The sequence below is a fragment of the Oncorhynchus kisutch genome, linkage group LG3 (assembly GCF_002021735.2).
Source record: "Oncorhynchus kisutch isolate 150728-3 linkage group LG3, Okis_V2, whole genome shotgun sequence".
NCBI lineage: Eukaryota > Metazoa > Chordata > Actinopteri > Salmoniformes > Salmonidae > Oncorhynchus > Oncorhynchus kisutch.
In genome coordinates, this window is record NC_034176.2 from 17,607,696 (window position 1) to 17,630,447 (window position 22,752).

At 42.9% G+C, this 22,752-nt stretch overlaps 1 protein-coding gene across 1 annotated transcript in view; it reads right to left on the reverse strand.

Annotated features, from left to right (window-relative positions):
* Nucleotides 1-20,069, reverse strand: part of LOC109871456 (apoptosis-inducing factor 3-like) — a 36,698-nt gene extending 16,629 nt beyond the window's left edge. The window contains exons 1-3 of the mRNA XM_031817986.1: nt 19,637-20,069; nt 6,834-7,057; nt 512-731 (exon numbers count right to left, since the gene is read on the reverse strand). Of these exons, the coding sequence (XP_031673846.1) occupies nt 512-731; nt 6,834-6,864 (251 nt within the window). The 5' untranslated portion in view covers nt 6,865-7,057; nt 19,637-20,069. The remainder of the gene's footprint in view (nt 1-511; nt 732-6,833; nt 7,058-19,636) is intronic.
* Between the last annotated feature and the right edge of the window lie 2,683 nt (nt 20,070-22,752).

Consider the following 22,752-nt stretch of genomic DNA (forward strand, 5'->3'; position numbering starts at 1 on the left):
AATTCTTTTTCTCATTTAGTTTGTCATAGTTGAAGTGGACCTATGTTGAAAATTACAGGCCTTTCTCATCTTTTTAAGTGGGAGAACTTGCACAATTGTTGGCTGACTAAATACTTTTTTGCCCCACTGTATAGACAGGTGTGCGCCTTTCCAAATCATGTCCAATCAATTGAATTTACCACTGGTGGACTCCAATCATGTTGTAGAAACATCTCAAGGATGATCAATGGAAACTGGATCCACCAAAACTGGATGAGCTCAATTTCGAGTCTCATAGCAAAGGGTCTGAATACTTATGTAAATAAGGTATTTTTGTTCATTTTTAATACTTTTTTTTCAAATCTAAAAACCTGTTTTCGCATTTTCATTATGGGGTATTGTTTGTAGATTGATAAGGAAAAACATTTTGATCAATTTTAGAATAAAGCTGTAACGTAACAAAATGTGGAAAAAGTCAACGAGTGTGAATACTTTCCGAATGCACTGTACATTGTCTTTTGTTTGGCCTTACTGTCCATTTTCCAGGTCCTTGACATGACACACGGAGGCCTCCAGGTAATCACGGGGTTTGTAGAGCCTGAGGGGGGCGGCAGCGGCGGAGTCCTCATCGGAGCAGTGTTCCAGTGCTCCGTTGGGTCTGCAGTCAGAAAAGGGGCTCGCCTTTCCATTGGCGGACTTCACACCTGGATCCTTTTCTTTGCCCAGAAGGGTTAGCTCCACCTTCACTTCAACTGCAGAACACAGACCACAGACCATTAGCAAAACTGCAGGACACAGACCACAGACCATTAGCAAAACTGCAGGACACAGACCACAGACCAGTAGCAATACTGCAGAACACAGACCACAGACCATTAGCAAAAACTGCAGGACACAGACCACAGACCAGTAGCAATACTGCAGGACACAGACCACAGACCAGTAGCAATACTGCAGAACACAGACCACAGACCATTAGCAAAAACTGCAGGACACAGACCACAGACCAGTAGCAATACTGCAGAACACAGACCACAGACCATTAGCAAAACTGCAGAATACAGACCACAGACCAGTAACAATACTGCAGAACACAGACCACAGACCATTACAAAACTGCAGAACACAGACCACAGACCAGTAGCAAAACTGCAGAACACAGACCACAGACCGCTAGGAAAACACCACCCTTTTCAGGCTGATGTTTGCCCAGTCACTTACATTTAAAAAAAAATGTATTCCCCTGTTTTTAGGTCACAACTTTTACCCATCATCCTCCATAACTTTAAGTTATAAAAATACTTTATGAGATTTAAAAAAAAACATGGGGCAAATTTACTGTGGCACTCTTGAGAGCTTTATAGCATATATTTAGGATCACTACACCATGCATTTGATATTTGCTGAAATAACACACATACACAAGGACAGGCCTAAGTGGATGTTTGGGTTTATTTGTTGTGAGGCGCCCTGAGGCGTTTGATGACATCTGATAAGTTGCCTCTGGTGTTTGTATTTCTGCATTTGAAGAGGTGGTTGTGCAACCCGTTTTCACTGCAGCCAGATTTATCTCTTCGGCAGTAGAAATGTGCTGACCCTCCGGTTCCTACACGATAATCTGGCTGGAATTTTGACCTGCTGAGCGAGTCTTAATTAAAATCAATGGAAAATCATGAGAGTGACTGCAATCACAGGAGAGGAAAGGGGGAGAGGCATCCATCCCCAGACTCATATGGGATCTTCAACAAGGACCTAAATGTAAGAGAATTCACATTGTGTATTCAATTTGTTGTAGGGATATTTTACATTTCGATATTCTCTTTTCTTTTGATTCTCAGATCATAAAATCACATCCACTGATTCTGAATCCATAAATTGATAGCTTACTCAACCATGCTGAAGTCAGAATGTTGATTGATGTACAGTGAGCTCCAAGTATTGGGACAGTGACACATTTGTTGTTGTTTTGGCTCTAGTCTCCCTATTTTAGGGGACCTAATACTAAACTTTTGACTACTTTAATACACATATAACTGAATTTGGCCCAATACTTTCGGTCCCCTAAAATGGGGGGACTCTATGTACAAAAATTGATGTAATTTCGAAACGGTTGACCCAATATGGAAGGAAATACCCTCAAATTAAACCTTACAGCCTGCACTTTAACCTCCTAGCCATTGTATAATCTCAAATTCAAAGTGCTGGAGTACAGAGCCAAAACAACAAAACATGTGTCACTGTCACAATACTTTTGGAGCTCACTGTATACAGTGCCTTGCGAAAGTATTCGGCCCCCTTGAACTTTGCGACCTTTTGCCACATTTCAGGCTTCATACATAAAGATATAAAACTGTATTTTTTTGTGAAGAATCAACAACAAGTGGGACACAATCATGAAGTGGAACGACATTTATTGGATATTTCAAACTTTTTTAACAAATCAAAAACGGAAAAATTGGGCGTGCAAAATTATTCAGCCCCTTTACTTTCAGTGCAGCAAACTCTCTCCAGAAGTTCAGTGAGGATCTCTGAATGATCCAATGTTGACCTAAATGACTAATGATGATAAATACAATCCACCTGTGTGTAATCAAGTCTCTGTATAAATGCACCTGCACTGTGATAGTCTCAGAGGTCCGTTAAAAGCGCAGAGAGCATCATGAAGAACAAGGAACACACCAGGCAGGTCCGAGATACTGTTGTGAAGAAGTTTAAAGCCGGATTTGGATACAAAAAGATTTCCCAAGCTTTAAACATCCCAAGGAGCACTGTGCAAGCGATAATATTGAAATGGAAGGAGTATCAGACCACTGCAAATCTACCAAGACCTGGCCGTCCCTCTAAACTTTCAGCTCATACAAGGAGAAGACTGATCAGAGATGCAGCCAAGAGGCCCATGATCACTCTGGATGAACTGCAGAGATCTACAGCTGAGGTGGGAGACTCTGTCCATAGGACAACAATCAGTCGTATATTGCACAAATCTGGCCTTTATGGAAGAGTGACAAGAAGAAAGCCATTTCTTAAAGATATCCATAAAAAGTGTTGTTTAAAGTTTGCCACAAGCCACCTGGGAGACACACCAAACATGTGGAAGAAGGTGCTCTGGTCAGATGAAACCAAAATTGAACTTTTTGGCAACAATGCAAAATGTTATGTTTGGCGTAAAAGCAACACAGCTCAACAACACACCATTCCCACTGTCAAACATGGTGGTGGCAGCATCATGGTTTGGGCCTGCTTTTCTTCAGCAGGGACAGGGAAGATGGTTAAAATTGATGGGAAGATGGATGGAGCCAAATACAGGACCATTCTGGAAGAAAACCTGATGGAGTCTGCAAAAGACCTGAGACTGGGACGGAGATTTGTCTTCCAACAAGACAATGATCCAAAACATAAAGCAAAATCTACAATGGAATGGTTCAAAAATAAACATATCCAGGTGTTAGAATGTCAAAGTCCAGACCTGAATCCAATCGAGAATCTGTGGAAAGAACTGAAAACTGCTGTTCACAAATGCTCTCCATCCAACCTCACTGAGCTCGAGCTGTTTTGCAAGGAGGAATGGGAAAAAAATTCAGTCTCTCGATGTGCAAAACTGATAGAGACATACCCCAAGCGACTTACAGCTGTAATCGCAGCAAAAGGTGGCGCTACAAAGTATTAACTTAAGGAGGTGAATAATTTTGCACGCCCAATTTTTCGGTTTTTGATTTGTTAAAAAAGTTTGAAATATCCAATAAATGTCGTTCCACTTCATGATTGTGTCCCACTTGTTGTTGATTCTTCACAAAAAAATACAGTTTTATATCTTTATGTTTGAAGCCTGAAATGTGGCAAAAGGTCGCAAAGTTGAAGGGGGCCGAATACTTTCGCAAGGCACTGTATATAAAATGAAGAGAAGCATGATAATTGCACATTAATGAATTAATTCAATAATTTGTTAATTCATTGAATCTAAAGTAAGCAGCACCACCCATTCATGTACATGAGCATTTTTTAAAATCATCATTAAAAAAGCATAAAGTGTATATTTTGGTTCACCTCAACTTCTCCTGGACAGGGTTTATTTGTCAATGACTTGTAAAACTATGCGAGATGACTCGGTCCTAAAACCTATCACTTCTTTGTCCACAATGTGTAGTTGCTCTTACTTTTGTACTGTATATTACATGTACAAAGTGTAATTTTACATTCATACACACTGCTAAAAAACAAAGCTGATTTGTGGTTCTATATAGCACCATTTATTCTAGAAATGCAAGATTCTTTGTTCTTGGATTAGTCCTGCCTAGTTAAGGGATCAATCTCTCCACTGAGATTGTCCAATGCACCAAAGAGCAATACGATTTATTGGCAGCAAAACTGAGTGAATTGTACACCTCAGGAGAAACATACTTGTCAAGTGAAGAAGAGATACTCCTGCTGCATTCTCTCACTTTGCCATATGTTATCACTTCATCCCCTCTCTCACACACTCATTCCCCCGTTTTTTCTCCCTTCTGTTTTTCCATTCAGAGGCATCATGTGCTTAATCCTTTTGAGTTGGCACTGATGGCTTTATAATATTCCTAGTCTTAGAAACTATCTTGGATTTACTTGACTCTATGTTGCTAAACTATTTTATTTGATCAAATTGAGTAGTCAGCTGCCACTAACACACCTGTAGGGATCATGTAAAATGTATTCGTCAAATTAGGTACCAATCTGCTTTTCACTGACTGCAGAAACTCACCGTGTGCATCAATGTTTTGACTAAGCCCACGCTTTTCAGAAATGTTCAGTATCATCTTCATGTAAGTGCTTTATGATTTCAATTTTTCTCTGGATTTTCCCTAGCCCTAACCCTAACCCTTAACTTAGTGCTAGGTACAGTTTAAGTAATTACAATACTTTTTACATTGTACTTACAGGAATACTTACACAGTAATGATGGTGTGATATTGTATTCTACATTAAAAACATGTATTTATCTAACATTGTGTAAAAGTTTTTGTCTGGTTTAGTTTCTCAACTATACTGGTGCTCATCCCTGCTGTGTCCAAGGTTCCATTCAGGGTCCCACTTGTTTCTTAAAGACTAATTAGACATTTTACAGTGAGGTGCCTCTGCTCCATCACAGCACCCTCTAAAGTCGCCCCTATAGAACTGGAGACAAGCTCCCTATCCCCTCCACTTTATTCATACTAGCTGCCAGTGTGGTATTGCAGTGGTAGTTTTTGTGAAAATTATGTTTAATTTGTTTTGTTTTTTTAAACTGCTCTCCATAAGAGCTAAAGCACTATTAAGTCAAAGCTTTAGGAGCAAGCAAAGATATAAAAAACGTAATGTGCTTGATTACAGCACCTACCACAGCCTTCAACAAGCTGACTGCATTGCAACAGTGATATGTTTGCTTTGAAACAGTTATACGTTGTGCCATATGTTTAAAACTCAAATTTGACTATGTAATCCTCTTGAAGGCAATGCCATTGAGAGCATTAAAATTCCTCCTTCACAAATCGCCATGCTACAAAGGCAGTCAGGAGAGGGGTTTGTATGACCTATATACTGTATAGCTGGCGAACAAATGCCAATTATTCCAGGATTTGGAAAGGGGTAGGATAGATGGAAGGAGAACAGGAAGTAGGACGGAGGGAAGGAGAACAGAGGGTAGGACAGAGGGAAGGAGGACGGGGGTAGGATGGAGAGGAGGAGAATGGGGGTAGGACGGAGGGAAGGAGAACAGAGGGTAGGACAAAGGGAAGGAGAACGGAGGGTAGGACGGAGGGAAGGAGAACAGAGGGTAGGACGGAGGGAAGGAGAACAGAGGGTAGGACGGAGTGAAGGAGAACGGGGGTAGGACTGAGGGAAGGAGAATGGGGGTAGGACGGAGGGAAGGAGAATGGGGGTAGGATGGAGGGAAGGAGAACGGAGGTAGGATGGAGGGAAGGAGAACGGGGGGGTAGGACGAAGAGGAGGAGGACGGGGGTAGGATGGAGAGAAGGAGAACAGAGGGTAGGATAGAGGGAAGGAGAACGGGGGTAGGATGGAGAGGATTGGAACGGGGTAGGACGGAGGGAAGGAGAACGGTGGCAGGACGGAGGGAAGGAGAACAGAGGGTAGGACGGAGAGAAGGAGAACAGGGGGTAGGACGGAGGGAAGGAGAACGGGGGTAGGACGGAGGGAAGGAGAACGGAGGGGTAGGACGGAGGGACAGAGAACGGGGGTAGGACGGAGGTAAGGAGAACAGAGGGTAGGACGGAGGGAAGGAGAACAGAGGGTAGGACGGAGAGAAGGAGAACAGGGGGTAGGACGGAGGGAAGGAGAACGGGGGTAGGACGGAGGGAAGGAGAACGGAGGGGTAGGACGGAGGGACAGAGAACGGGGGTAGGACGGAGGTAAGGAGAACGGGGGTAGGACGGACGGAAGGAGAACAGAGGGTAGGACGGAGGGAAGGAGAACGGAGGGGTAGGACGGAGGGACAGAGAACGGGGGTAGGACGGAGGTAAGGAGAACGGGGGTAGGACGGAGGGAAGGAGAACAGAGGGTAGGACGGAGGGAAGGAGAACAGAGGGTAGGACGGAGGGAAGGAGAACGGGGGGGTAGGACGGAGGGAAGGAGAACGGGGGGGTAGGACGGAAAGGAGGAGAACGGGGGGGTAGGACGGAGAGGAGGAGAACAGAGGCTAGGACGGAGGGAAGGAGAACGGGGGGGGGGGTAGGACGGAAAGGAGGAGAACGGGGGGGTAGGACGGAGAGGTGGAGAACGGGGGGGTAGGACGGAGAGTAGGAGAACGGGGGTAGGACGGAGATGAGGAAGACGGGGTAGGACGGAGGGAAGGAGAACAGTGGGTTGGTGGAGATAGTGTTCACCTGGCTTGCTTTTGGAGAGGCATCCTCCCATTATGGGCCCAAGGTAGATCCAGGAGGCCTGGCTGGAGGAAGCCCAGGGGAGGTGAGGAAGAGACGGGGTCAGATCCTGGGGTTGGGCTGCTGGGTTGGGAGGTAACCACGACAGTGTTGAAACGGGGGTATCAGTATGTGCAGGTGCAGATCCAGGTCAGCCATTGTAGACATCAGCTCTCCCACATCACCACCTGGGAGAAGGAAGAGTGAACAAAGCTGAGTGGCTGAAAAGCCCAGTGGAGGCTGGTCCAGGGAGAAATTGGGAGATTACAAAAGCCCAACCATCAAACAACACCACTACACCAACTTGGACTCAGGGGTAGACTTAACATAGTAAATGTAAATTAGTATGATATGTTACTTTTCATAATGTATGCATTAATTTGTGGATGTCCATCTTCCATTTCATATGATATGTTACAAATTGCACTTCATACAATATGTAATAAATTCCAATTCGTACAATATGTTACAAATTTGCCAAACCTATGATATGTTAGGAATTCCAATTTGTTGTCGGTGGCTAGGTGGCTAATGCTAACGTTAGCTAAATTTACCAATAAGCTAAAATGAACACACAACCTTTGGGTTACTAAACGTTCACGTTATAACCTCACCCATCCACCCCGACCAACCACCCTACTTTCATTTTTGCCTTAAGTAACCTTCTGTCTTATGCAGCCATACCAAACGTGACATGTCATAATAATTTTACGTCTATTCTATGAGACCAGGCTGACTACACAGTTCTAAAAGTTTCTCACATGACTACTTATGTTTTTTAGAGTTCCTCTGTATAAAGTGGTGTGTGTGTGGTGTGTTTGCATTTGTGAACCACTACCCATTTTAGTAATTGAAATACGTACAGTTTGTGAGTTTGCCTAAGGATACCAAATAGTTGATATCAACATTAGGAAAACTTTATATTTTCATAATTTTCTGAAGAAATTTAGATAATATCACGTGAAGATTAGCCACTTATATCAACCATGGCTTAGAAATGGTACAATGAACTACTATGCATTCATGATGCCAGTCATGATGCTGAGAAACATGGACAAAGTCCTGGAAAGGCCACTGTGGTAGTTAAAGGGCTAGCCTAGCACTCATTAACAACCATTAGCATTCACAGCACCATCCACAGTGCTCTCAATGGCATTTTTCAACTGCCGTTTGAAAAGGAGAGGGTGTGTAATTGTCCGTCAACCTGTAGAGAGGCCCTAACTTGGTTCTCTGAGGTGGTATAGAACTAAGCAGCTTCTAGTACTATTCCTGTGTGCTCTGCCCTCCAGCAACACTTGGCAACAATGTAAGGCTGAGAAAAGGTTGTCCCTTGTTTTCTACACTTGTCTTCAGTGTTGGGGAACTTACTTTGAAAATACAGTTTACAAAGCTACCAATTACTTCACACTGGAAGAAGTTAAGCTACAGTAGAGCTACCTTTAAGAAATTATTGTTTACTGAACTAAACAATTATCACACGATGGTCATTATGGCCAAACAGCTCGATTTTTGTTTAATCCGACCAGAGGACATTTCTCCAAAAGGTACAATCTTTGTCCCCATGTGCAGTTGCAAACCGTAGTCTGGCTTTTTAATGGTGGTTTTGGAGCAGTGGCTTCTTCCTTGCTGAGCGGCCTATCAGATTATGTTGACATAGGACTCGTTTTACTGTGGATATAGATACTTTTGTACCTGTTTCCTCCAGCATCTTTGCTGTTGTTCTGGGCAAGTCCTTTGCTGTTGTTCTGGGATTGATTTGCACTTTTCGCACCGAAGTAAGTTAATCTCTAGGAGACAGAACGTGTCTCCTTCCTGATCGGTATGACAGCTGCGTGGTCCCATGGTGTTTATACTTGTGTACTATTGTTTGTACAGATGAATGTGGTACCTTCAGGCGTTTGGAAATTGCTCCCAAGGATGAACCAGACTTGTGGAGGTCTCCAATTTTTTTCTGAGGTCTTGGCTGATTTCTTTTCATTTTCCCATGGTGTCAAGCAAAGAGGCACTGAGTTTGAAGGTAGGCCTTGAAATACATCCACAGGTACACCTCCAATTGACTCAAATTATGTCAATTAGCCTGTCAGAAGCTTCTAAAGCCATGACATAATTTTCTGGAATTTTCCAAGCTGTTTAAAGGCACAGTCAACTTAGTGTATGTTAACTTCTGACCCACTGGAATTGTGATGCAATGAATTATAAGTGAAATAATCTGTCTGTAAGCAATTGTTGGAAAAATGACTTGTGTAATGCACAAAGTAGATGTCCTAACCGACTTGCCAAAACTATAGTTTGTTAACAAGAAATTTGTGGCGTGGTTGAAAAACAAGTTGTAATGACTCCAAACTAAGTGTATGTAAACTTCTGTCTTCAACTGTAGATGATAGATGGGTAAAAATAAAAAAGAGCAGACATTGAATATTCCTCTGGTGAAGTTATTAATTACACTTTGATGGTGTATCAATACACCAAGTCACTACAAAGATACAGACATCCTTCCTAACAAGTCACTAAAGTAATACTGCAAAAAAATGTGGCAAAGCAAATAACAAAATGTGTAATAAGTAAAGAGGTATGAATACTTTCTGAAGGCACTGTAAGTGTTGTTAACCATTAACACCTAATTAGCACCTTTAACTTTCACGTCACTGTGTTTTGAATGTAGGCAGAGGCCCCATGAGTTTCAAAACCACTTTTGTTTTGCTGCCACACATGCCCACACACCCCTGCCAGAGCTTGTGATATTTCAACCCACTGTTGCAATACAGCTGTTGATATGAATATGAGAGCAGCACTACAGAAACAAGCATTCACTGAATGACAGGTATATCACACAACGCAGTGGGATTCGTTAGCAATAGCAAGCCACACTTCGGGGTGCACTAAAGAAAGTACTTAATATTCAGAGCACATCTTAATGTCCTTGAAGTTAAAAAAAAGAAGCTTGCACTTTTGAATGGAGAAGTGATTAAAGTTCCAGAGACCAAGTGAGACATGGAAAGATCTCTCTTTTGAATCATGAAACATTTCACACAGTAAGAAATGTCTGTGTCATGTCATCGTTGTCATACTGCTACATCGAAAGTATATGAGTGTATATACTTCACAATAAAATCAATTCAAAAGGATCACAAAAACATTCAAGAAGTTTAAAGTTTTGCAGCATGGAATTATCAAGAGTCACTTTAGTCATTTTAAAGGTAATATAGAACCGGAGCAAGCTAAATAACTGGGATAGCCTAGTTCTTTTGGGCTGAATGTGGGTATCTGTTTTTTCTCTACACAAACTGTGAAAATGTCATGGCAACCACTAATTATTTTCTACACTAATTTTATAGCTTCACCAATCTCAATGACCCAACAACAACAAACACATTTCAAAATGCCATTTTGTCATGAGAAGGATGTTTCCCTATGAAGAAACCAATGAAGGTTTAAACACTTCATGAAGACGGAAGTACACTCTATCTTCTCATATCAATAATTACAATACAAATTCAAATTGAATGAATGTTTTGTATTTTGTACTAACCCAAAGTCAGGTTAAGCAGATTTGGTCCTCAACATATGACGCAGATTCCATTCGCTCACCGTTGGGCCTGTCCCCAAGCAGTGCTAATAATCCTTCCTGCAAACAAGCTGTCAGTTTCACTCACTTTTCTCCACAAATGTAATACGTTTTACTGGAATGTAGCAGGGAATTAGCCATTGTGGCATAACCCTTAGGTAGTTTCCCCCCACACACCCACCCCAAGAATGGATCTGTGTGAAACCCATGTTAAATTCCGAGGACCAGAATCAATTCCGATAGTGTACAGGGTCAGGACTGGCAATGGTCAAAACCAGGAGGATGAGAAAAGAGAGACTGGGGAAAAGCAGGAGCTGACACAAAAATGCTGGTTGGCTTGACAAACAAGACGAACTGGCAACAGACAAACAGAGAACACATAAATACAGTGGCTTGCGAAAGTATTCACCCCCTTGGCATTTTTCCTATTTTTCCGATAGTGTCACGCCCTGGCCATAGAGATGCTTTTTGTTCTCTATTTTGGTTAGGACAGGGTGTGACTAGGTTGGACATTCTAGTTTCTTTATTTCTATGTTTTCTATTTCTTTGTGTTTGGCCGGGTGTGGTTCTCAATCAGAGGCAGCTATCTATCGTTAGCCACATCAATCACTCAGAAAAGGGTCTTTACTTTTCTTTGAACAGCCCAGGTAAACACACTGTGTTTCTAAACAGACTACTGATACACTATCAGGTATCAAGGTAAGACCCAGATGCAGACCGTGTCGAAGTAACAATGTTTATTACAGCAACATAGGCAAAGGTACAGGACAGCAGGCAGGCTCAGGGTCAGGTCAAGCAGAGGTCGGTAACCCAGAGGTGGGGCAAAGGTACAGGACAGCAGGCAGGCTCAGGGTCAGGTCAAGCAGAGGTCGGTAACCCAGAGGTGGGGCAAAGGTACAGGATGGCAGGCAGGCTCAGGGTCAGGCAGAGTGGTCAGGCGGGTGGGTACAGGGTCAGGACTGGCAATGGTCAAAACCAGGAGGATGAGAAAAGAGAGACTGGGGAAAAGCAGGAGCTGACACAAAAATGCTGGTTGGCTTGACAAACAAGACGAACTGGCAACAGACAAACAGAGAACACATAAATACAGTGGCTTGCGAAAGTATTCACCCCCTTGGCATTTTTCCTATTTTGTTGCCTTACAATCTGGAATTAAAATTGATTTTTGGGGGGTTTGTATCATTTGATTTGCACAGCATGCCTACCACTTTGAAGATGCAAAATATGTTTTATTGTGAAACAAACAAGAAATAAGACAAAAAAAAACAGAGAACTTGAGCGTGCATAACTGTTCACTCTCCCAAAGTCAATACGTTGTAGAGCCACCTTTTGCAGCAATTACAGCTGCAAGTCTCTTGGGGTATTTTAAGCTTGGCACATCTAGCCACTCTGAGTTTTGCCCATTCTTCGAGGCAAAACTGCTCCAGCTCCTTCAAGTTGGATCGGTTCTGCTGGTGTACAGCAATCTTTAAGTCATACCACAGATTCTCAATTGGATTGAGGTCTGGGCTTTTACTAGGCCATTCCAAGACATTCAAATGTTTCCCTTAAACCACTTGAGTGTTGCTTTAGCAGTATGCTTAGGGTCATTATCCTGTTGGAAGGTGAACCTCCGACCCAGTCTCAAATCTCTGGAAGACTGAAACAGGTTTCCCTCAAGAATTTCCCTGTATTCAGCACCATCCATCATTCCTTAAATTCTGACCAGTTTCCCAGATCTTGCCGATGATAAACATCCCCTCAACATGATGCTGCCACCACCATGCTTCACTGTGGGGATGATGTTCTTGGGGTGATGAGAGGTCTTGGGTATGCACCAAACATAGCGTTTTCTTTGTTGGCCAAAAAGCTACATTTGAGTCTCATCTGACCACAATACCTTCTTCCATATGTTTGGGGAGTCTCCCACATGCCTTTTGGCAAACACCAAACGTGTTTGCTTATTTTTCTCTTTAAGCAATGGCTTTTTTCTGGTCACTCTTCCGTAAAGCCCAGCTCTGTGGAGTGTATGGCTTAAAGTAGTCCTATGGATAGATACTCCAATCTCCACTGTGGAGCTTTGCAGCTCCTTCAGGGGTATCTTTGGTCTCTTTGTGCATCTCTGATTAATGCCCTCCTTGCCTGGTCCGTGAGTTTAGTGGGCTGTCCTCTCTTGGCAGGTTTGTTGTGGTGCCATATTCTTTCCATTTATTTATAATGGTGCTCCATGGGATATTCAAAGTCTCTGATATTTTTTTATAACCCAACCCTGATCTGTACTTCTCCACAACTTTGTCCCTGACATGTTTGAAGCGCTCCTTGGTCTTCATGGTGCCGCTTGCTTGGTGGTGCCCCTTGGTTAGTGGTTTTGCAGACTCTAGGGCCTTTCAGAACAGATGTTTATATACTGAGATCATGTGACAGATCATGTGACACTTAGATTGCACACAGGTGGACTTTATTTAACTAATTATGTGACTTCTGAAGGTAATTGATTGCCTCAGATCTTATTTAGGGGCTTATTTAGGGGCTTCATAGCACTACTTTCCGTTTTTTCCCTTCACCAATTTGGACTACTTTGTGTATGTCCATTACATGAAATCCAAATAAAAATCCATTTAAATTACAGGTTGTAATGCAACAAAAACGCCAAGGGAAATGAATACTTTTGCAAGGCACTGTGCACAGGGGATAATGGGGCAGATGGGCGACACCTGGAGGGGGGTGGAGACAATCACAAAGACAGGTGAAACAGATCAGGGTGTGACGATACACAAACAGAAACTTCAGGCCAGGCAGTAGATGACCCTTATCCCTACAGAGACAACAACACGCTAACAAACTCCTCACTGCCTCAGGCATTCAGTGATATCATGGGCCAGTAGTTTCAGTAAATATGTATCAGAAATTATTGTGGTTCCTCAAGCATGTGGCTCAAGCAACCATTAGGGTTCCATTTTCAACGTAATCTGGTAAACCTTGAAAGCAGATGCAGTCAGATCTTCACCAGTAATGCTATGCAAGAGTGTATGTTTTCTGTCTGTAAGCATGTGGTTTCTCTATGCTGTACATGAACCAACATGATAATTTGTCCCTCGAGCATAGCTAACTGGTTATTTACATTTATAAACTGGGTGGTTTGCGCCTTGAATGCTGATTGGCTGTAAGCCATGGTACAGCAGACCATATACCATGGGTATGACAAAACATTTATTTTTCCTGCTCTAATTACGTTGGTAACCAGTTTATAATAGCAATAAGGCACCTCGGGAGTTTGTGGTATATGGCCAATATACCACGGCTAAGAGCTGTATCGCTAAGGGCTCCGCCTTGCGTCGTGCATAAGAACAGCCCTTTGCCATGGTATATTGGCCATATATCACACCCCTCTTGCCTTATTGCTTAACTAACATCTCAGTTGGTTATTTAACATCTCATGCACCTAACACCTGTTCCACAGGTAAATCAGGCTGCTCGATTACATCCACGGCTGATAAGGACCGAGGACAAAGTAACACCCCACAAGACAAAGTAGCACAACACCTATCCCCCATTACTGCAGATTTGTGAATTACAAGATAAACTTGATCGTCCCAAGATTGTGTTAACCACCGCTTGAACAACAACCTTTTCCGTCCGAGACATTTAACAGCTGCATTTAGCATGTTTGTCCTGAGCCTAATCAAGCCTGTGGAGTTAACCTCATTTCGAATGTTCTTGTTATGTTAGAAAACCTGCAATGCTGATCAAATACTTAGCTTGTTGTTCAGCTTTAATTGCTATAAAAACAAGCCCTGGAAAGCTGATGAAATAATAACAATTGTTTGAATTGTTAAGGGGTGGAAAGAAGTTTTGTTAACTCATCCTATACTTGTATTTGTGGCCAAAGCACAAATTGGTAGACAAAACAAAATCCCACCTCAAACTTGCATCTCAAACAGAACATTTAAAAAATGCTTGCTATTTCCTAATAGAACATGATGTCATGTTGAGTCATTGGCTGAGCCGGTCTACTCACTTGAATCTTTTTAATGACCGGTATACACCCACAACAGTCTGTGGTTGGGGTATGCTCACATCATTCCAAGACAGAAAATATGCTTTTTAACATACTTAATTACAATTTCTTTGGAAGGAAAACTATTGAACTCATATTGTTGTTAAATATAGGTCCTATTTCATAGAAATCTGGAAACACTGGACAGTTACTTTATATTATTTTTTTGATTATTTCCAGAGGCGACCAATTTTACACTGTGAATGTATTATAAATTCCCCAATACTAGGCTCTAGAAACATGTGAAACAATCATCATACATTGTGACTAAGTGCATTCCCCCGTTTGTCTTGTACTTGCTTGCTTGTTTACGTTTGTTTGTCCATAAGGTACATGTAAGGTAAGATCAAAATCTAACATTGTTTTTTAAATGTTGTTTCGCCACTGTAAAATGTCTTCATGCATCCTTCACAAAGACAAATTTCAGCCTTGCTGAAGAAACCCCAGATCATCACCGATCCTCCACCAAATCTCACAGTGGGTGCAAGCCACAGTGTCTTGCACCCACTGTGAAATTTGGTGGAAGATCGGTGAAGATCTGGGGGTGCTTCAGCAAGGCTGGAATCGGGCAGATTTATTTTTGTGAAGGACGCATGAATCAAGCCACTTACAAGGTTGTCCTGGAAGAAAACTTGTTTCCTTCTGCTCTGACAACGTTCCCCAACTCTGAGGATTGGTTTTTCCAGAAGGACAATGCTCCATGCCACACAGCCAGGTCAATCAAGGTGTGGATGGAGGACCACCAGATCAAGACCCTGCCATGGCCAGCCCAATCTCCAGACCTGAACCCCATTGAAAACCTCTGGAACGTGATCAAGAGGAAGATTGATGGTCACAAGCCATCAAACAAAGCCGAGCTGCTTGAATCTTTGCGCCAGGAGTGGCATAAAGTCACCCAACATCAATGTGAAAGACTGGTGGAGAGCATGCCAAGACGCATGAAAGTTGTGATTGAAAATCAGGGTTATTCCACCAAATATTGATTTCTGAACTCTTCCTACTGTAAGTTAAAACATTAGTATTGTGTTGTTTATAAATTAATATGAACTTATTTTCTTTGCATTATTTTAGGTCTGACAACACTGCATATTTTTGTTATTTTGACCAGTAGTTATTTTCTGCAAATAAATGCTCTAAATGTCAATATTTTTATTTGGAATTTGGGAGAAATGTTGTCAGTAGTTTATAGAATAAAGCAACATTTTTAAACACATACCTATAAAGAGTAAAACCAGAGAAACTGATAATTTTGCAGCGGTCTCTTCATTTCTTCCATAGCTGTATATGACCAAGATGAACAAGGTTCCATGTAGCTACTGTGGCTAATAGACAGTGAAGTTTCCATGCAATAGGTGGTGAAAGTCATTAAGTCTGGAATGTAATGTTTGATGTCTGAAATGTGTTTTACCATGATCCGGCTGCGGAGGTCAGGTAGGTTATTTTGTATTTGTATTTATTATGGATCCCAGGAAGAGTAACTGTTACCTTGGCAGCAATTACTCTTCCTGGGGTCCAGACACATTAAAGCACATCACAAAATACACACAATTTTTTAAAAATAAAACAGTACATCATATAACATCATTACACCACTACATATCTACAACACAAATGTACACAGAGTGTTCAAAACATTAGGAACACTGCTTTTTCCATGACATTGACTGACCAGGTGGATCCAGGTGAAAGCTATGATCCCTTATTGACATCACCTGTTAAATCAACTTCAGTAAAAGTAGATGAAGGGGAGGAGACAGGTTAAAGAAGGATTTTTAAGCCTTGAGATAATTGAGATATGGATTGTGTATGTGTGCCATTCAGAGGATGAATGGGCAAGTCAAAAGATTGAAGTGCCTTTGAATCGGGTATGGTAGTAGGTGCCAGGCGCACTGGTTTGAGTGTGTCAAGAACTGCAGCGCTGCTGTTTTTTTTCACACACAACAGTTTCATGTGTGTATCAAGAACTTGACACAACTGTGGGAAGCATTGGAGTCAACATGGGCCAGCATCCCTGTGGAACGCTTTCGGCAAGTTGTAGAGTCCACGCCCCCGTCTGATTAGGGCTGTTCTGAGGGCAAAAAGGGTGCAACTCAATATTATGAAGGTGTTCCTAATGTTTTATAGACTCAGTGTATAATACCACCATACAACAATAGTAAAATGTACGTGTGTGTAGAGTGCATGTGCTAGTGTGTGTGTGTGACTATGCACATGTGTGTGGGTGCCTGTGTGTGTGTCTCTTCACAGTCAACGTTGTTCCATGGTGTAGTTCTATCTGTTTTTAAATCTGATTTTACTGCTTGCATGAGTTACTTGATGTGGAATAGAGTTCCATGAAGTCATGGCTCCGTGTAGTACTGTGTGTTACCAGGAGTCTGTTCTGGACTTGGGGACTGTGAACAAACCCCTGGTTGTGAAGAGACCCCTGGTCGTTGACCTTGTTGTGGAATTCAGAGGCTAACCATTCGTACACTTGATGGGATAAGGCAGGGATACCACGTGATACCACACAAGTTCTAGCGACCTACAATTAGTTGTGTTAACCATGTAATGCCACTCCAAACATGATACATGATCTGAATTTACTGAAATGAAACATAGAGCCTGATTAGGAAATTTGAAGTTTACAGATATATGACAAATAATGGAGAATTAAAGAGATGTTACGCTGAATAGCAGGCATTGGCGCTATCGAGATGTAGTGTCAGGGCGTTTTGGTGCTGCTTTCAGCGTTTGCCTCCCAATTAGGCAAAGGGAATTGTGAGGTCATGGAAAACCAGAATAGCCTTTTACAGAGGGGTGTCCACTCCTGCAGGGGACCAATGTTTCCATGGTCAGAACAAACGAATAAAACAACCCATTTCCGAGGAGTGCGCACGCGTGCGTACACACAAACACACACAAAAACACACACAAAGCTAAACAAATAAATTATATCACAACTCATACACAAATGTATAGGAGCAATCTCCCTTAGTGGACCAGTCAATGTTTTGAGGTCAGAAAATCTCTCAATTACCTCCTCTATCTAATATGGCTGTTTATTTTGAATACTGTAATTTACTGTACATTTGTCACTGTGTAAGAATTTGCTTGTTTGTGAAGTGCCTTGTGTCCATTGGTGTACTGTTTGTCAGAGTATTGAGTATATGTCATGTCCTGACCATAGAAAACCTGTATTTTCTATGGTAGAGTAGGTCAGGGTGTGACTTGGGGGTTTTGTCCTAGTTTATATATTATATGTGGGGTTCTAGGTTTGATTTTCTATGTTGGTGATTTGTATGATTCCCAATTAGAGGCAGCTGGTTATCGTTGTCTCTAATTGGGGATCATACTTAAGTAGAATGTTTTCCACCTGTGGGTTATGGGATATTGTTTTTGTGTGATGCATGTGAGCACTGCATTTTCTTCACGTTTCGTTTGTTCATTTATTGTTTTTGTTTTGCTTTGAGTTTCACATAGAAATAAAATATGTGGAACCCAGATCACGCTGCGCTTTGGTCCACTCATCATTACAAACATTGTGACAGAATATCCCATCCCAACAGGACCAAGCAGCGTGCTCGGGAGGAGATGGCATCCGGGTCTTTGAAGGAGATCAAGGAGAGAATAGCCTGGACTTGGGAAGAAATAATGGCAGGAGATAAGAGCCTGCCATGGAAGTAGGTGGAAGCAGCGAAGGAGGGACAGCGACGAAGTCTGGGGGGAAGGCCACAGAAACCCCAAGAACATTTTTGGGGGAGGCACATGGAGCAGTCGGCGGAGCCGAGGAGTGAACCAGAGCCAGTCTGTGAGAAGGAGAATTTGGAGGGGAGAGAAATGGGAGAGTTGTTGAGTTGGTGGAGGATGCACGGATTTGGACTAAAGGAACGTGTTGTCGATTTGGTGCCACCTGAGTCAGCTCCCCGTACTTGTCATGAGAAGAGTGTTAAAGTTCTGGTACGATTGATGCCGGCTATACGCACCAGGTCTCCAGTGCGTGTCCCCAGTCCGGTACGTCCTGTTCCTGCTCCTCGCACTCTCCTTCAAGTGCGCTTTCCCAGTCAGGTGCGTCCTGTTCCTGCTCCTCGCGCTAATCCTGAGGTGCGTGTCACCAGCCCGGTACCACCATTGCCGGCCCCACACACCAAGCTTCCGGCGACAGTTCCCAGTCCAGAGCTTCTGGCGACAGTTCCCAGTCCGGAACCTCCTGAGACGGTCCCCAGTCCGGAACCTCATGAGATGGTCCATGGTCCGGAACCTCCAGCTCCATGGCTGGAGCCTTCCCCTGCGCAGATGCCCAGTCTAAGCACGGCGTTCAGTCCAGCTCCAAGGCCAGAGTCTTCTTCGGCGTTGGTGCCAAGTCCAGGCATAGCATCCAGTCCCGCTCCATGGCGGGAGATTTCCTTTGCACCTAGGTCTTGTCCAGGCACCGTGTTCAGCCTGGGTCCATGTCTGGATCCGCAGGATGAGCGGGTACTTCGTTCCACACCAGAGCTGCCGCCGCCGCCGCCGCCGACACTAGACACCCCCCCTAACCCTCCATTTTTGTTTCAGGTTTTGCGGTCAGAGTCCGCACCTTTGGGGGGATACTGTCACGTCTTGACCATAGAAAACCTGTATTTTCTATGGTAGAGTAGGTCAGTGCGTGACTAGGAGTTTTTGTCCTAGTTTATATTTTCTATGTGGGGTTCTAGGTTTAATTTTCTATGTTGGTGATTTGTATGATTCCCAATTAGAGGCAGCTGGTTATCGTTGTCTCTAATTGGGGATCATACTTAAGTAGAATGTTTTCCACCTGTGGGTTATGGGATATTGTTTTTGTGTGATGCATGTGAGCACTGCATTTTCTTCACATTTCGTTTGTTCATTTATTTTTTTTGTTTTGCTTTGAGTTTCACATAGAAATAAAAGATGTGGAACCCAGATCACGCTGCGCTTTGGTCCACTCATTATTACGCACATCGTGACAGTATATTACTGCACCACATTGCTCCCAGAACCGAGTTACTTCCTTGGCTCTATAATGCTGAATGGCCATAGTGCTGTACCAGATACAGACCACAGAAAGTAGTAAAGTCTAATGATATACTGAGCATCACATTAAGATATCATATCAGCAGAAACAAGCACAATCATAAAATCAGCCCTTGGCCTACTGACTGTAAAAGAGGAAAAGGGTCTTACCCAACAAGCTAGTGTAGAGCAGGTGCACCGCTGAGTGCTTGTCTGTCAAACGCCCCAGTGTTCAGCCTTTCCTGTGGAGCACGTTAGAATACTATCACACCCAGTCTTCCAAGAATCCTGTCCCTCCCCCAGGATCGTCTCTCTCTTCTAGAGTATTCCCACTCCGTATCTACTGTTCAGCTCTCCTCCTGTCTCTTCCTCTCCCTCCGACGCAGCAGTAGCGGCCGGGGCTCTGGTGGGTGTGTTATCCCTGGGAAAAACCTCTCGAGCAGCACACGGATTGGGGGGATTGTGGAAGCTGCTCTCTCTCACTGACGGAGCCGGCAAATGCAGCACCAGGGGCCTCTGCCTGTTTCTTAGCTGTATGCAGTATTGACAGAGTTGCTGGGTGGATGCTAACACAGCAGGAATTCTCACAGTGCTCGGCTCTCCTCCCTCCATCTCTCTCTCAACTCAACTCCACTCCACCACTCTCCTCCCCTCTCTACTCCCTCTCTCACTCTTTCTCTCTCTCTCTCTCACACACGTGCGCATACACACACATGCACACACACATGCACACACACATGCACGCACACACACACACACACACACACACACACACACACACACACACACACACACACACACACACACACACACACACACACACACACACACACACACACACACACACACACACACACACACACACACACACACACACACACACACACACACACACACACACACAGTCCCCCTCCTGGTCAGATCCTTTCAGCCTTGCCTTCAGATGCCAAAGGCCTGACTGGCCAGTTAAATCTGATCAAAGATTGGCTGCGAGCCCCCCTGTACTGCCTGGACTGCCGGCTTTCTTTGATTGTCTGCCTGCTTGCCTGCCTGCTTAATGCATGCATGTGTGCTCTACTGTATGCCTGCTTGCCTGTTTGTGTGGAGGATTGTCTGCCTACTGTAAATGTCTATTTTACTGACTACTGGCTGGCTTGACTGCCTAGTGGGCAAAACTAATTGCAATGACGTTCTTAAGTAACATTATGGTCCAGTTGTATATTGGCTGTTAAAGGAAGTGACCAGAAGAACTGGTTGTAATGGTTGAACGGATTGTAACCTGGTTATCTGACCAGTTAATAACCAAAATATGACGTCTTTCTAAGATGTTAGAGTAAAATATATCTTTACCTGGTTGTAATCTGTTTTCTGATGTCTCTACCAATAGAAAAACTGTTTACAACCAGAAAATGACAGGATTATGACTTCCCATACTAAATCTAGACAGCTGGGTGTCTATGTACATTGGTCAAAATTCAATATATCTCCTTTGCTTGGTGGATGGAATGGGAACAGGACTGATAAGATGTCCTTGACTTCATTTATTTGGGGGATGGGGCATAGGTGTGCTGGTTGCTCTGGTGTGGATTAAATTATGTATTGACTGTCAAATCCCCTCTGTAACTTCTGACAATGGCCATACAGTACCTCATATCATATTCACTGGAAAGGAATTGATTTTATGGTAATACTGCACCAAGATACAGATGGGTCATTCTTGAATTGCGGTCCCTCAGCTTCACAACCATGAAAAATACATTTAAATGACAAATAGTTACACATTATACATGTTTTTGTTTATATTGAACTGTTTATCACTGATACAACCTAATGCAAGTCCTTTAAACAGCAAAACTTTATCTTTAAGCATTGTTTAATGTACTAGGGAAAGAAATTCTACCAGTGGTGATGAGTTGTGGTGACAGGTTTTGTGGAATTAGAGATATTTATCTATTCTTTTGAATGCTAGAAAGTTTTTCATATATAGATCAATAGAAAAAAAGAAGTCTATTAAAATACCTAAGTTATAAGAATGCAAAAGAATATTTATAGTAATGAAGCTGTTATATTAGCTGCTTTAGAATGGGAAGATACCCAAATACAATTAAATACATATCTAGAAAATTATACTTGTTTAATTGCTTAATACCATGCCCAAATGTTAGAGCAATTACACGAACAACCTAGATGTATCTATTTCAGGGTATAGATTGTGTATTTCATGACATGAAAATGTTTGCTGAATAATTTGGAATAAGTGAAGCACAGGAGGCTGGTGGCATCTTATTTGGGGAGAACGGGCTCGTGGTAATGGCTGGAGTGGAATAAATGGAATGGTATCAAATACATCAACCATTATTATGAGCTGTCCTCCCCTCAGCAGCCTCCACTGAAGTGGCATAATATGCCATTTGCCATATTGACATTAGTTCTTACAATTCCTACGGACCCAGAGGAGAAATCTGAACCATAGCATTGCAAATGAAATGTTTTGCTTTGGCTGTAATGCTCAACCAATGCAAAAAAAGCATAATTTGAGGTCGCTTGTCTTGCTGCTCTGCTCACAAGACCCTCTGCTGGTCACACAGTGAAAGAACAGCACCACTGTTTCTCTCTGTGTGTGTGTGTGTGTGTGTGTGTGTGTGTGTGTGTGTGCGTGTGTGTGTGTGTGTGTGTGTGTGTGTGTGTGTGTGTGTGTGTGTGTGTGTGTGTGTGTGTGTGTGTGTGTGTGTGTGTAATGTGTAATGTGTTTGTATACATGTGTGTCTGTGTTATTGTTACTATGAGGGCGGCAAGATTACTTATCGTCTCTCTCCAAGGGCAGGGGGAGGGTCACAATATAACATCACTGATACATCACTCAGTTGAATTTAATTACAGTAGTAGTCCAATCCCCCCATGCCCCAGGGATAGCCAGCCACGCACACGCACTCCAGAAACCCAGATTAAAGGCGTGTGCCACATGGGTGCCTCATTTATGTGCTATGATCTCCAAATGTTAATGTCAGATGCTTTAAGTGTAGGCTTAACCCCTTTACTACTCTCTGGGCAATACTACACTGTGTAAATACTAAATATCTGATTTCACTGACATTGGCCCAGAGAGTGACTCATTTTACCTTACTCTTATTGGTGATACATGTGATTGTTTGGCTGTCTCCCTTTTACATTTACAGTAGGCTACAGTCTTTCATCAAACAAACGTCTATTTGGGTCTCACTCCTTGTACAACATACAGTAGCGTCCCTGAGCCAAAATGTGCATTAAGATCTCAGGCATTAAGATCT